The sequence below is a fragment of the Vulpes vulpes genome, chromosome 9 (genome assembly GCF_048418805.1).
Source record: "Vulpes vulpes isolate BD-2025 chromosome 9, VulVul3, whole genome shotgun sequence".
Classification (NCBI taxonomy): domain Eukaryota; kingdom Metazoa; phylum Chordata; class Mammalia; order Carnivora; family Canidae; genus Vulpes; species Vulpes vulpes.
In genome coordinates, this window is record NC_132788.1 from 98,939,027 (window position 1) to 98,954,022 (window position 14,996).

Sequence of the window (14,996 nt, forward strand, 5' to 3'; positions counted from 1 at the left end):
GAGGGCCGGTCGCGCATGCGCAGGCTCCGCCCCGGAGGGGGCGCGGCCTTGATGACGTCGCGGGGGCGTGGCTCCTTGAAGGACTTGCTCCGGGACCTTACTCCCAAAATTGAACTGCTAACCAACGCCTTATATAGTGCGGCTGAGCAAACCCAGCCGTTTGCTTTTTTGTCCGGTTCCAGTTAGCGAACTCATCGTGGTCTTCACATTTCTTAAAGTTGGAAAAATTTCAAAAGAGAAGGCTATTTCGTGACACGTGAAATTTCTGTAAAATAAAATTTACAGGCACACCCACTCGTGTACCTATCATCGGTGGCTACTCTTGCGCTTCCACAGCAAGGTGAGTAGCTGTGATAGACCCTAAGATGTGCAGACCCTGTTATATTTGCTATAAAAAATATTTGTAGACCCCTGCTTTATGAGGTTGATGTGAGGGTGGGCCCGGGGCACACAGCACCGCAGGGGCCCTGTGAAGTGCACTTTTGCTAACTGGTTCTTGATGGTTCCTGATCCCATCATTTCCCCAGTGGAACAGTTCAGGAGTCTCTTAACCAGTTCTCCTAGCCCTGGTGCTATAAAGCACTGGATCATTCCACAGCTGCTTCCAAACCTCCAGGGTCTTCTTTGTGTCTTGTGAGATGGACTCTAAGCACCTACGTGCAGTATTGAAGGCCGTAATGATGTGGGAAACAAAGACAAAAGAAAAATTATTAGATGTGTTTAATACTCACAGCCCATCGACAAGTCCTTGAAACAGGACGAGTGACCTTCCTCTAGGGACTCAACTGCCTCCATGTTGATGTAATACTTTTTCCTAACAGGCAAAAAGCAATCTTAGCCCAACTCCCAGGATCCTGTAAGTCTACTTGAACATGTAAAAATTCTTTTGGAAACTTCCTTTATCTCGGCCTGCACCAAGATATATGTTGGTAATTATCCCCGAAGCATAATACCCAGCAATATATCTCTGAAGGGTCTCATGACTCAGATTTTATTAGACAGGAATAGATTACTCTTCCCAACAATAGCTAGCCCCCTCAAGGAGGTCCTGGAAACCTTGCTTCCAGCATTCCATAGAGACTTACAATGTCCCTAACCCCCTCCCAATCTGAAAGTGTATAATCGGCCATTCCTCATAACCCTGGGGCAGCTCTTTCTGCCCACAGGTCTGTCTCCATGGTTTAATAAAGTCACCTTTTGGGTATCCCGGGTGGCTCAGCAGTTTAGCTCCACCTTGGGTCTAGGGCGTGATCCTGGAGACCCGAGATCGAGTCCCACGTCGGGCTCCCTGCATGGAGCCTGCCTCTCCCTCTGTCTGTGTCTCTGCCTCTCCCTCTCTCTGTGTCTTTCATGAGTGAATAATTAAAATCTCTAAAAATCTCTAAAAAAGAATAATAATAAATTATTGCACCAAAGATGTCTCAAGAATCCTTTCATAGCTGTTGGCTTCAAACCCTAAAGTCTTTCCTACATTAGTAAGAACCTGGCCCTTACGAACCTCCTCTTGCAGAATTTCCCACCCACCCTCTCTACCTGTGTGGAACCTCTGTTAGTGCCTGCCCAGGCTGGCTGCTTCCTGGCCCCATGCATCAGTACACACCATTTCCCTTGTCAGAAGTCCTGTTCTGTCTCTTCATTACCCAGAAAACACCTATGCATTCTTCAAAACACAACCTAACTGACCCTTTCTCAGCCTTCCCACCATCCCCCATACATCACCTTTTTGTGCTTCATCTCTAACACAAATCCCTGACCTAGAGTCACATCAGTGAACATGTATCAAATGAATGAACATTCAGCCAATGACCAAATGAGGAAGTGTGGGAAAGCTAAGAATACGCTGCCAGGGAGTCCATCATTTGCTGGGCTACGTGTCAGGATTAGAATGATGAACAAAACAGGAAAGGCTTTTGCCCTCAAAGAGGCTTCAGTGTTTGCAGAAAGATAGGAATCAAATAATCACACACATAAAATGTAGTTTGAACTGGAACAGATACTTCAAAGAAAAGGTACGAGGTTAATACCTACTATGTTCCAGTTACTGTGGCTGAGTACCAAACCATCCCAAGATTTAGAGGATTAAAATGACATTTATTTGCTTTCCAGTCTGCAATTTGGACAGCTGGGCAGGGAAAGCTCATCGCTGGCCCTTCAGTGTCTACTGGGTGGTTGGAAGGCTGGGGCTGGAATCTTTTGAGGGTTTACTCACTTACATGTCTGGCAGGTGCTACTGGCTGTAGGTTGAAACTCATGCCATGGCTGTGCCCAGAAGCATCTACCTGTGGTCTCTGCACGCAGCCTTGAAGCAGGAGTGTGAGGTTCTTGTCTCACGGCATTGAAGAATGAATCTCTTGGACAAAGGAAAGTGAGCAAAGCGATGGAGTTTTATTAAGCAAAGATACAGGAAAAGCTTTCAGGAGTGAGAGGGGTCCCAATAGGGTTGCCAGTGAGGGCTTTTCATCTCTGTCTTTTTATTAGGACTTTACCAGGAAACTTGCCAGTGGTTAGGTCAGTGGTCTGGAACTAGACATGACGCTTACACATCATGTGAGAGTCTTTTGTTTCTTGTGACGTCTGTGATCTATAGATATGTTTTGCTAGGTCTGGTTAATCTTTATAGTTAACTTCTCCTTTGAGGCCTGATTATTTTTTGTGGTTACTTCCTATTTTCTGTGGCTAGAGTGTAGTTATTAGAAAAACATTTTAGAAAAAAAAAAAAAAAGAAAGAAAGAAAAACATTTTAGCCCTAGCAGTTGGGACAGGGGTTCTTATTTTTCTTCCTTATCTCTATTTTTGTTCTGTCCTAAAATAGGATACCTGAAATACCCTTAGAGCCTTTTTGGGACCCCTATTTTTTCCCTACCTAAAGTCCCATCTTTTCCCAATTCACCCTGAGTGTCATGGCAGCTGAGATCTAAGAATGATTGTCCTGAGAGGAGCGAGCAAGCCAGGTGGAAGCCATATCACAGTTTCTGATCCAGCCTCAGAAGTCACACAGAATCATTTCCATTGTAGTCTTTCCACAGTGGCTATTACAAAGTCCCCCACCCCAAAATTCAGGGCATCTGGGTGGCACAGTCAGTCAGGGGTCCGACTCCTGATTTTAGCTCAGGTCGTGATCTCAGGGTCGTGAGATGGAGCCCCACATTGGGCTCCACACTCAGCATGCAGTTTGCTTGAGATTCTCTCTCCCTCTCCCTGCACCTCCTGCTCGTGCTTGCTCTCTCTCTCTCTCTCTTAAATAAATCTTAAAAGAAAAAAAAGTGCCTCCCAAATTCAAAAGGGAGGCAAACAGACTCCAGAACTTGGGGAGTGGCTGAGTTCTAGAATAGCATAGGGGACAGGAAATATTGCCACGACCATTTTTGGAAAATACCACCTGCCACCCCAGAGATTTAACCTGGTCTAGCAGGGGATGAGGAAGGCTTCCTGGAGGAGGTGGCATTCTAGATGAGTTCTAAAATGTGTGTAGGCATTCACCATGAAAGTCAAAAGAAACAGCTGTGCAAGGGCCCTGTGATTGGAAGCAATGTGGTGCATTTAAACTTAGACAGAGACAGAGACACCAGTGTTGCAGGACTGCAGAAGACTCAAGAGGTGGCCGGGGGCGCGGCACGGGGAGGTGCAGGGTAAGTGTGCCGAGGCCAGATGAGGCAGACCTATCATCCTTATGGGATCAGTTAAAAATTTTGGTCTTGGCATTTAGCACTGATAGAAATCGCGCTTGGGTTTTATGCGAGGAGCTGCTTGAGCAGCTTTGAATTTGGAAGCAAATGCCCTGGCTGCTCTGCAGGGAAGTGATTGGAGGGAAGCCAGGGGGGAGTGCAGGGAGGCTGTTTCATCATTTAGAAGGATGGTGGTGGCTTAGATCAGGAAGGGTGCAGTGGAGGTAGAGAGAAGGAGATGGAAGCGAGCGGTATTCAGAAGGTGAAGCAGAGAGAATGTGGTGCTGGGTAGATGTAGGGGGTGAGGAGGAAGAAAGCCTCGAGGAGTCATGGCTCCCAGCCCAGAAAGGGATTCAGCTCAGTTTCAGCGAATTCCTATAAGAACATCAGCTGAGGTGACCCGAACCCTCTGAGGCCACCAGATGTCTGGATAGTCATTCTCACACCAACGCCTCCTGGCAATCTATTAGTCAACCGTCCAGGAGGACCCACTGCATGTGTGGGCTTTTGACATGCCACAGGGTCCTCACTCAATGCCTCCCAGCCTCCAAGGAGTACGATTCTATTCACATTTCAAGAATCACTTTTAGTTTTCCATTCTTTTTACAGATCTCGTGTGATCCAAGGAAGCCCTCACTCATCTGGAGAACAGGAAACCACAAGCCAGTTCCACCTTGGGTTCTTGGGTGTGTACACACGTGTGTGTGTGTGTGTGTGTGTATGTGCAGGCATGCGTTTGTGGACAATAGTACACAAACATCTTTCATTCTTATTTTCATAAAGCATAAAAAATGCTAAGTTTTTTTTCTTTACTGTTTTCATCACTACAGATTAAATTAAAAACCTTAAAGTTGACAGTTTAGATAGGACAACACACATTTTTCCCACCATTTCACAAACTTAATAGCATTATGGTAAGATTCATAGGTAGGTCTTTCTTTGGACAGTATTTTGGCAAGGTGAAAAAGACAAGATCAAAAGATTCTACTTCGAACTAATCTGAGTCTTTCCAGATGGAAAACTTCATGACCCAAATCTCCAAAGTCCAGAATCACATATTGTGGCAGGATTCTACCTGCCATTCTACCCGCGGGCCCCAAGATTCTCACCCCTGGTATGTGTATCCCACCATCCTGGAGTGTGAGCAGGACCTGTTAGCATCATGGATGTCACTTTTGCAACTAGGTTACACCACATGGCAAAGGTGAAGGGATTTTGCAAGTGGGCTTAAGGTCCCCTTGAGCTGATTTTGAGTTCACCAGAAGGGAGATTGTTTGGGGTGGGTCTGACCTAATCAGGGACATCTTTTGAAAGACAATGTGGAGGGCAGTGCCTCAAAACAACAGAGAGGTGCGATCCTACCTGCCTTAAAAGAGAAACCAGCTATGTCGTGAATGCCTGTGGACAGAGGCAGCCTTTAGGAGCTGAGGTCCACAGTCCTACAGCAAAGATTTGCTCAGTTCTGCCAAAAACCTGAATGAGTGTGGAGGAGGGCTGTGAGCCTTTCACTGAGATCCCAGCCTGGCTCGTGAGACCCTGAACAAAGAACCCAGCCACAGGGAGCCTGGACTCACAACCCACAGAAACTGTGAGATGATTCATGGCTATTATAATGCAGCTGCTAAGTTTGTGATACTTTGTTATGCACCAATATATAACTAATACTTTATGAAGTTGTCTTGCGAAAAATATTTACCTTGTGATTATGATGTGTTAAAAAACAAAATTCAACTGAGTAAATGTAAAGATCAAATTGACTTTTTCAATGATTCATGAATTGGGCTGTATCCCGTCTAGCCAACAGACAAGAGCGCCGAGGAGCTGCTTCCAAAAAAATGGAAGGATTTTTTCTTTTTAAAGATTTTATTTACCCATTCATGAAAGACACACAGAGATACAGGCAAAGGGAAAAGCAGGCTCCATGCAGGGAGCCCGACATGGGACTCAGTCCCGGGTCTCCAGGATCAGGCCCTGGGCCGAAGGCAGCGCCAAACTGCTGAGCCACCTGGGCTGCCCAAAATGGAAGGATTTTAGAGACAGAAGGGGGCAAAAAAAGACAGATTATCTTACCTTTCTTTAGCGGATGGAGGGGATCCTTCAGGTGGATTATCTTACTGGTGCTGACCAGGAAATTCCAGGCCGACTGGTTAAGATTACAGTCCTGGGAAGGGCTGAAAGTACCATTAAATTTGGTATTAAGTGTTGGTTTGCTGATGTGGAACTTAGCACAAGTGACTCTTTCAGACCTGTTGTTTCTTTTTTATTTTATTATTTTTTTAAATGTTATTTATTTGACAGAGAGCGAGAGAGAGCACACAAGCAGAGGGAGCAGCAGGCAGATGGAGAGGGAGAAGCAGGCTCCCCACTGAGTGGGGAGCCCAATGTGGGGCTCAATCCCAGGACCCTGGGATCATGACCTGAGCCAAAAGCAGGTGCTTCACTGACTGAACCACCCAGGGGCCCCTGTTGTTCCTTTTTTAACAGATGTATCAATGTGTTTTTATCAAGTGTAACTAAGGTACCACTTGATAAATGGGAGGCTGTACATGTGTTGGGGCATGGGGTATATGGGAAGTCTCTGTACTTTCCACCCAATTTTGCTGTGAAACTAAAACTGCTTTAAAAAGTCTGTTAGGGATCCCTGGGTGGCACAGCGGTTTAGCGCCTGCCTTTGGCCCGGGGCACGATCCTGGAGACCCGGGATCGAATCCCACGTCGGGCTCCCAGTGCATGGAGCCTGCTTCTCCCTCTGCCTATGTCTCTACCCCTCTCTCTCTCTCTGTGTGACTATCATAAATAAATAAAAATTAAAAAAAAAAAGTCTGTTAGGGGGCAGCCCGGGTGGCTCAGCGGTTTAGCACCACCTTCAGCCCAGGGTGTGATCCTGGAGTCCCGGGATCAAGTCCCATGTCAGGCTTCCTGCATGGAGCCTACTTCTCCCTCTGTTTGTGTCTCTGCCTCTCCCTCTCTCTCTGTCTCTCATGAATAATTAAATAAAATCTTAAAAAAAAAAAAAGTCTGTTAGGGGAGTGTGGATGGCTCAGTCAGTTAGGTATCTCACTTTGGCTCAAGTCATGATCTTGGGGTCCTGAGATTGAGCCCCCCACCCCCTTGCTCAGCGAGGAGTCTGCTTATCCCTTTCCCTTTGCCCCTCCCCCCACTTGTGCATGCATGTGCACATGTTCTCTCTCTCAAATAGATAAAAATCTTTAAGAAAAAAATCTGTTAATTTTTTTTTTCCTTGAATCTAATCAAGGCTTAAGTAAGACCAGGATCAGCATGGGGGCATCTAGGTGGCTCAGTTAGTTAAGCACTTGCATTGAGCTAAGGTCATGATCCTAGGGTCCTGGGATGGGGCTTCCAGCTTCACTTGAGCCTGCTTCTCCCTCTGCCTCTGCCTGGAGCGCACTCTGCTTGTGCTCTTGCTCTCTCTCTGTCAAATAAATAAATAAAATCTCAACAACAACAACAGCACACTTTGCTGTAAACGGCCAGATTGGCTGTTGGAACCATACATTCTCTGTCACTAATAAAAGCTGCCACAGGTGATATGTAAATGAATGGGCGTGGCCATATTTCAACAAAAATTTATTTACAAAAACAGGTGGCAAGCCTGCAGGCTGTGATTTGCCAACTCCTGCTCTGGAATATAAGATACTAAAGACAAAACAACCACGTGCAACATGTGAACAAATCTTGATTGAGTCCTAGTTTGAAAAAAAACAACTATAAAAGATGTTCTAGGGATAAATAGGAGCTAATTAGGAAAATTAGGGATGCCTACTAAAAGATATTAAATATTGAATAACAATTGTTAGTTTTCTTTTTTTTTCAATTGTTAGTTTTCATAAGTATTTGGTTATTTACAAGAATGACTTTATTTCTGAAAAGATGTCTCCTGATGTAGTTAGATGGTGAGGTGTCTTGATGTCACCAGAGCCAAAATGAGGGTGAGAGGCAAGTGAGGCAAGTTCACTCAAGTGCAGGGTCAGATCCCAACTTTAATATGTTGATATTTTGTTCATTGTGTATTTTTTATCCATTTGGATTTTTTAAAATGTAATAAAATATTACTTTGCTGAATTTTTTGGTGCACCCTTAAACCTTGTACCTGAGGGGCACCTGGGTGGCTCAGTCAAATGTCCAACTCCTGATTTTGGCTCAGGTCATGATCTCAGGCTCAGGGATCAATACCTGTGTCAGGCTCCATTCTCAGAGTGGAGCCTGCCTGGGTTTATATCTCTCCCACTGCTCCTTCCCCAACCCCTGTGCACACACACACACACACACACACACATACACACTCTCTCTCTCTCTCTCACTCAAAAGAAAAAAAAAAATCCTTGTGCCTGAGATGAGTGCTTCAGTATCCTCACCCCAGTCCTGGCCCTCACTTTGAAATGTTTTAGCCCAAGATTGACAAGTGATAGGGCAATTGTTCAATCTTGATGGCGGGAAAACTCATATTCCTTGTCCTCATATTGCAAGTTGGCTATAAATTTGGACATTTTCACGTTGGGATAAGTGAATAAATAAAAAGTCTGTAGACTTTTAAAATAAAGTAAAATTCAACAAAAATACATTTAAAACCCCCCAAAGCTTATAGATGCAGAAAACAGATTGGTGGTTACCAGAGGCAGGGGATAGGGACAGTGGGAAAATGGGTGAAGGTGGATGAAATTTACGAGATAAATAAGTCTTGGACATGCCGTGTCCAGCACGGTGACTGTGATTAATAATACTGTATGGTTATATTTGAAACTGGCTAAGAGAATAGATCTTAAAAGTTCTCATGGGGATCCCTGGGTGGCGCAGTGGTTTGGCGCTTGCCTTTGGCCCAGGGCGTGATCCTGGAGACCCGGGATCGAATCCCACGTCAGGCTCCCGGTGCATGGAGCCTGCTTCTCCCTCTGCCTATGTCTCTGCCTCTCTCTCTCTCTCCCTCTCTGTGACTATCATAAAAATTAAAAAAAAATTGATAAAACTCTATAAAAAAAAGAAAAAGAATCATTGAATGAAACCCATTAAACCTTTAAATTTCCTCATTTGAATTAAAAAAAAAAAAAGTTCTCATGACAAGGGGCACATGCCTGGCTCAGTTGGTGGAGCATGTGACTCTCTATCTTGGGCTCATGAGTTCAAGCCCCACCCTGGATGTAAATATTACTTAAATAAATAAATCTTTAAAAAAAAATAGAACCGTTTTTTAAAAAAGGATTGTATTTTGAGAGAGGAATGAGCAGTGGAAAGAGGCAGAGGGAGAGAGAGAGAAGAAGACTCCCCGCTGAGCAGGGAGCCCCACGTGAGGCTCAATCTCAGGACCTAGAGATCTTGATCTGAGCCGAAGGCAGATGCTTAACTGCCTGAACCATCCAGCTGCCCTGAAATAAACAAAATCTTTTTTAAAAAGTTCATATCATGTTGAAAAATAAATAAATAAAAATAAAAAGTTCATATCACAAGAAAAAAATGTGTAACTGTGTGGTGTTGGATGTTAACTAGATTTATTGTGGTGATCATTTTGCTAAATATGCAAATTTCAAATTATTACATCATATACTAGAAACTAAAAATTTTTAAAAATCTCTGGAATTTCATAGAAATTAATTCCTGCTGCGACTAGAAATATGTATATTCCAATCATCTTGGGACATTCCAGTTTTTTTAGTTGTCCAGGAGTAATCTTTTATTTCTTTTATTTTTATTTTTAAAAATATTTTATTTATTCACTCATGAGAGACACAGAGAGAGAGAGACACACACAGGCAGAGGGAGAAGCAGGCTCCATGCAGGGAGCCCGACATGGGACTCGATCCTGGATCTCCAGGATCACACCTTGGACCAAAGATGGCCAAGCTAAACCACTGAGCCACCCGGGCTGCCCCAGGAGTAATCTTTTAAAGTAAAGCCTTTATCTCTCAAAAGTGTCCCAGTTTGGATGCTATGTTATGTGGTCCTGCTTAGCATAAGAGAGCAAGGTGGGGATTGCAGTAGCCTTGCTTTCATCCTGGCTCCACCGTGGCTGGAGGACCTCTGATAAGTCACACTTCCTTAAAGTCCAGTGCTTGTCAAACATTCATAGCAATCAGACTCTTTCTCAAATGAAATTTCACTGCAAAAACCCCAATATAACAACAATTTAGAGTAGCATTTTATTAGTAAAATTTCTCTCCTACATTTAAAGTATTATTTACATAAAAGCAATGGATTCTCACTGAGGCTGTTGAGATGGACATACACATTTTAAACCGAAAGTTGTAGCTGAAATCATACTCTGTCACAACATCCACTTTATTTCTGCATTGGGTAAAACCTCTGGTTCACAGATAAGTGGTGGCAAAGAGTAGCTTTCTTCAAGGGCTCCCATTAAAATCTTAGTTAAACAGAGATGGCAGGAGAATCCTAAGTTAGTTACCTTCAACACCTTAAAACCTGCTGCCTAACCCAGCTGAGCATGCACCTTAAAATGACAGTTTAAAATATTTTTTCAAAATGGAATTTGATGCTAACATCTGCAAAACTGCTGAAGCCCTCCTTGGAACCCTAGTTTGGGAAATGACTGGTGTAAGACAGTCAATAGGGTCACATCTAGCTTAAAAGCCTCTGTTCCTAAGGTTGTTTTTTTGGAAACTGCCTGGAATCCAACAGAGGGGAGAGGGATTAGCACCTTAAAGTTTGGAATTTTCTATCTTTATAGCAAAAGCCCCAGAACCAAGTGAGGCTTTTGAAAGGCTGCATAGAAGCAAGATCCATTGCTTATAAAAACAGGAAGCTCTGGCACCAGTGAGCTGCTTTCCCCATGGCCATTCTGGGGTAGCATCAGGTTGCCTGTAACCACCCAAAGCAGAGCATGCATCCTTCACATGACCCATCATCTCCATCATTCTCTGCTGCTCACCCAAGTGTGCATGGCAATCATCTAGATTACTCACTGGCCCCTGTGGGCATTTGAGTGTTTCACCTGTGGAACAAATGGTCATGTTTCTGAGACTAAAATTTGGAGGGAGGTGATCTGACAGGATTGGGACAGGGTGTCTCCTGGCTCTTTTTTCCAAGGGCTCTTGCACCTCAGGCTTGTAAGCTTGAGCAAATCACAGCTACCTACCAAGCCTCGGTTTCCTTGTCTGTAAAATGGATGCAGAAACTCTTGCCCTCCCTGAAGTATGGGCTGTGATAAGGATCAGAGAATAGCACCTGATGCTTTATAAATGACAAAGCTCTGTGGTTTGGTCAGTTTCACATTCCTCCATCCTCCCTTTGCCTTATTCCAGCACCCCAGTTCCCCTCCTGAGATTAGCCTCTCCCATTCTCAGCAACATGGGTGGGTGGCATTGACTCCATCCTCAGTCCTGGTGGGCACTGGGTCAGGCTGGACAATCAAAGCATTTGCCCAGAGACAAGTGTATGAGCCCACTGGAACCAGGGCCAGCCCTTTGGTTCAGTCTGTTGACAAGGGGGAAAGTCTCTTTTCTACTGAACTTGGCTGTCATGTTGCTAACCTGGGGGTAGCCAGTCTTTGACGGCACCCAACAAGGAGAGAAGAATGGAAAAGTGGTGAGAAATAGGGTCTGAGTCATATAATCTGAGGCTTTGGGGTCCAGAAGCACATCAACACATACACTCTCTTTGCTTCAGCTAGATTGAATGGGGGGGCTAACTCACTGGAGTCCCATGCCCCTACTGGAGGGTTCTACACTAGCAGGCAGACTTGTGAGTGTTTGTTCGATTTGCGTTCATTTCCCTGGGCACTTGCTGATCTCGAGTCCTGGAGTGCTCCTGCAGCTGCTGCCAGCTCTTCTCTCTGCCTGGATTTGACCTTCCACACTGCCTTCTTGAAGTTCTTGAGAGGATCTTGCTGTGAGACTCTCGATGAAGGGCACTGGAAACGCTCGCGGATCAGATAGCCATGTCTAGTGGGGGCGATGAAGCCATTGGAAGTTGGGATGATCCTGTTCACCACAGCATGGACAAACTGGACAGCCAGCAGGGTGCCTTTCAGGGGTGGAAGGCAGGGCACAAATGAGAAAGTGGGAACCACAGGGATCCAATCTCACCCACTTGAGAGTTGGCTGTATGGGGTCAGATTCTTGCTGTGTTCCTTACTAGCTTAGGCACAACATCTAAGGTCTTGACCCACTTGAGAGTTGGCTGCATGGGGTCAGATTTTTGCTGTGTTCCTTACTAGCTTAGGCACAACATCTAAGGTCTTGACCCACTTGAGAGTTGGCTGCATGGGGTCAGATTCTTGCTGTGTTCCTTACTAGCTTAGGCACAACATCTAAGGTCTTGACCTCTTCTTCATCAGCAGTATGAGAATGATAACTGAACCCAGTTGCGGAGAGGAATTCTAATATTTGAAGGGGTCACATATGTTAGGTGCTTTAATATCTGTTTCAGCCCAGTGTGAGCTCAGTAAATATTATCAGTGCAGGAGAAAGAGGAAGAGAGGTTGTGAACCTGCCTAGGATGGGCTTTTAAGGCCACAGTCCACAAATCTGTTTCTGAGCCATCTGTGACTTTATGTCAGGCGTCTTTGCCACAAAGTATTAGACTACAATATATTTGATTGCATTGGGTTTGATTACAGTGCATTCATATCTATGTGGTCTCCATTCACTCACTTGCTATGTGACCTTAGACAAATCTCTTAACCTCCCTGGACTTCAGCTTCTTCATTTTGGCACCTACCCCCTACCAGTGTTATAAGGGTTCCTTTCTCTTTAGTAGACTATATAGGAGGATGACAAAGGTGATGATGGGAACCAGGTGGACCAGCTGCAAACCACTGCCTACCAGTTACTCATTGTGTGACCTTGGGCAAATCACCCCATCCTCAAAGCTCCAATCTGTGCTCTGTAAAATGAGGTGGCTGTCAAGAGAAATAGCTCAATGACAGTACCTGGTACATAAGAAATATTCACTGTCATTAATATGCTTTTAGGGTAGTCCTAAACAGACCAAGAGATGTGGCATTTTCAAAAGAGTTGGTCTTAAGCAAGCTGCTCTTGCATTTACAGGGCCTGGGCCAAGACAAAGAATCAAGGCCCATGTCCTATAAGGCAAAATATGTAAATATTGCAAATCTAGCTAATTGTAAATCTAGCTAATAAATGAAATATGCTATATCCTCCTACACTGATGGATGTACCTTTGGAACCACCCGGAAAGTCCTGTTTGGTGGAGAATTGTCAGGCTTCTTAGTTCCATTATGGAATATAATGGGATGGGAGAGCCAGTCCCCAGCTCTTTGCAGCTTGGCCTCCTTCTCTTCCCACACCCAGCTCCGTTCTGCACTCCTAAGGACTCATGCATATACATGCAAACATGAGCCTACCCAGCTCATGAAACCAGACTCCATGCTTATCACCCCATGGCCACCCCCTAAGTCTAGAGGAGCTCACACTAGGGGGCACAGTCCACCCATAGAAGGATGGGCCTGGGGAAGAGGCCTGCTCAGGCCCTAAAAGAAGGCACCATCCCAGGTGGGGAGAATGTTTTGGAGTTCTGGGTATCCATAAAATGGGTCTAGAAGAGGAGATGTAGCTCCAGCAGGGAGAGGGGGGGAGCCTATCCCCTTGACCTGCAGACACCTCTCTAAGCAGAGGGACCCAGCAAGGGGAGACCCGAGCAGGGCCCTCTGACACCCAGAGTCTGGCACCAGGCCTTCTTTTCCAGATCTAAGCTCAATATTGCCCTCAAAGCAAAATGACTCACCATCCAGCACACTCCAGACAATGATGGAGCGATCCTTCAAGCCCGCATACACATACTTGTCATCCTTGGAGAAGCAGACACACTGGACTCCTCTACAGTAAGAATTCTGTAGAAAAAGACAAAGTGATCTGGAGTTCAAACCGAGACACCCAGGAGACCCATAGTAAGACATTTGTTTTGGAAGCCAGGCAGGTAAGCCCCCATGGGGATGGCTCCAACAAAACCCTGGAGAAATGGGTATATTCCGTCACCAATATTCCCAGGACCAAAATACATTTTCATAGGGATTGGACTTAGAGGTTTGCAGACAGTTTGCATTGGAGAGCAAGAATTATTGGATTTAATTTCTTAAGTGACCTTAAGATGCTACAAGCATTAGCTATCATGGTCTTTAATTAAAGGCTATATGCTAAATGCAGTATGGCATCCTAGATGGGATCCTAGACCAGGAAAAGGAAATTCATTGTAAGACTATGACCCCAATGAAGCTGGTAGCTTAGTTAACAATACTGTCCAAGTGGTAATTTCTTAGTCTTGAAAAATGTACTCTAGTTACATAAGATATTAACATCGGGGAAGCTGGATGAGGAAGAGGTAGAGGAGAACCTTTGTACTATCTTCATGACTTCTCTGTAGATCTAAAAATGATTAAAAAATTAAGTTTACTTAAAAATAAAAGTGAGGGGGGCAGCCCCGGTGGCACAGCGGTTTAGTGCCGCCTGCAGCCCGTGGTGTGATCCTGGAGACCTGGGATCGAGTCCCACGTCAGACTCCCTGCATGGAGCCTGCTTCTCCCTCTGCCTGTGTCTCTGCCTCTCTCTCTCTCTTTCTCTCTCTCTCTATGTCTATCATGAATAAATAAATAAAATCTTAAAAAAAAATAAAAGTGAGGGGGGCGCCTGGGTGGTTCAGTCAGTTAAGTGTCTGACTCTTGATTTCAGCTCAGGTCTTGATCTCACGGTCTTGAGTTTGAGCCCCACCTTGGTCTCCATGCTGGGTGTGGAGCCTACTTGAAAGAAAGAAAGAAAGAAAGAAAGAAAGAAAGAAAGAAAGAAAGAAAGGAGGGAGGGAGGGAGGGAGGGAGGGAGGAGGGAGGGGAAGGAAGGAAGGAAGGAAGGAAGGAAGGAAGGAAGGAAGGAAGAAAGAAAGAAAGAAAGAAAGAAAGAAAGAAAGAAAGAAAGAGGGGATCCCTGGGCGGTGCAGCGGTTTGGCGCTTGCCTTTGGCCCAGGGCGCAATCTTGGATCCAATCCCACGTCGGGCTCCCGGTGCATGGAGCCTGCTTCTCCCTCTGCCTATGTCTCTACCTCTCTCTCTTTCTCTCTCTGTGACTATCATAAATAAATTTAAAAAAACAAATTTAAAAGAAAGAAAGAAAGAAAGAAAGAAAGAAAGAAAGAAAGAAAGAAAGAAAGAGCTAGATATGTTTAACTGCTATGGTGACATTTCCCATCTCAACATGCCAAAAGATTACTGACAGTCCAGCCTTATTATAGTAGCTTCATAAAAGTCAGATGGTACCTTTTAAGGTCAAACCACACATACTCTCTTAATTACAAGATCATCTCCCTATGTTTATGAATGATTTTTACATCTTGCAACCAAAAGTATGGCCTTTG

General features: G+C 44.8%; 1 protein-coding gene and 1 long non-coding RNA gene across 10 annotated transcripts in view; both read right to left on the bottom strand.

Moving 5' to 3' along the window:
• Window positions 1-2,070: 2,070 nt before the first annotated feature.
• LOC140593955 (uncharacterized) lies at window positions 2,071-5,836 on the bottom strand. The gene is made up of 2 exons (XR_011994449.1): window positions 5,736-5,836; window positions 2,071-2,350 (listed from the first exon to the last, which is right to left on the bottom strand). It is a non-coding gene; the product is annotated as an uncharacterized lncRNA (long non-coding RNA).
• A 3,958-nt stretch (window positions 5,837-9,794) lies between these two features.
• NWD1 (NACHT and WD repeat domain containing 1) overlaps window positions 9,795-14,996 on the bottom strand; it is a 65,648-nt gene continuing 60,446 nt past the window's right edge. For all 9 annotated transcript variants that reach the window (XM_025989701.2, XM_025989703.2, XM_025989702.2 and 6 more), the window contains 2 exons: window positions 13,380-13,485; window positions 9,795-11,657 (listed from right to left, as the gene is read on the bottom strand). In XM_025989701.2, the coding sequence (XP_025845486.2) occupies window positions 11,356-11,657; window positions 13,380-13,485 (408 nt within the window). In that variant the 3' untranslated portion in view covers window positions 9,795-11,355. The remainder of the gene's footprint in view (window positions 11,658-13,379; window positions 13,486-14,996) is intronic.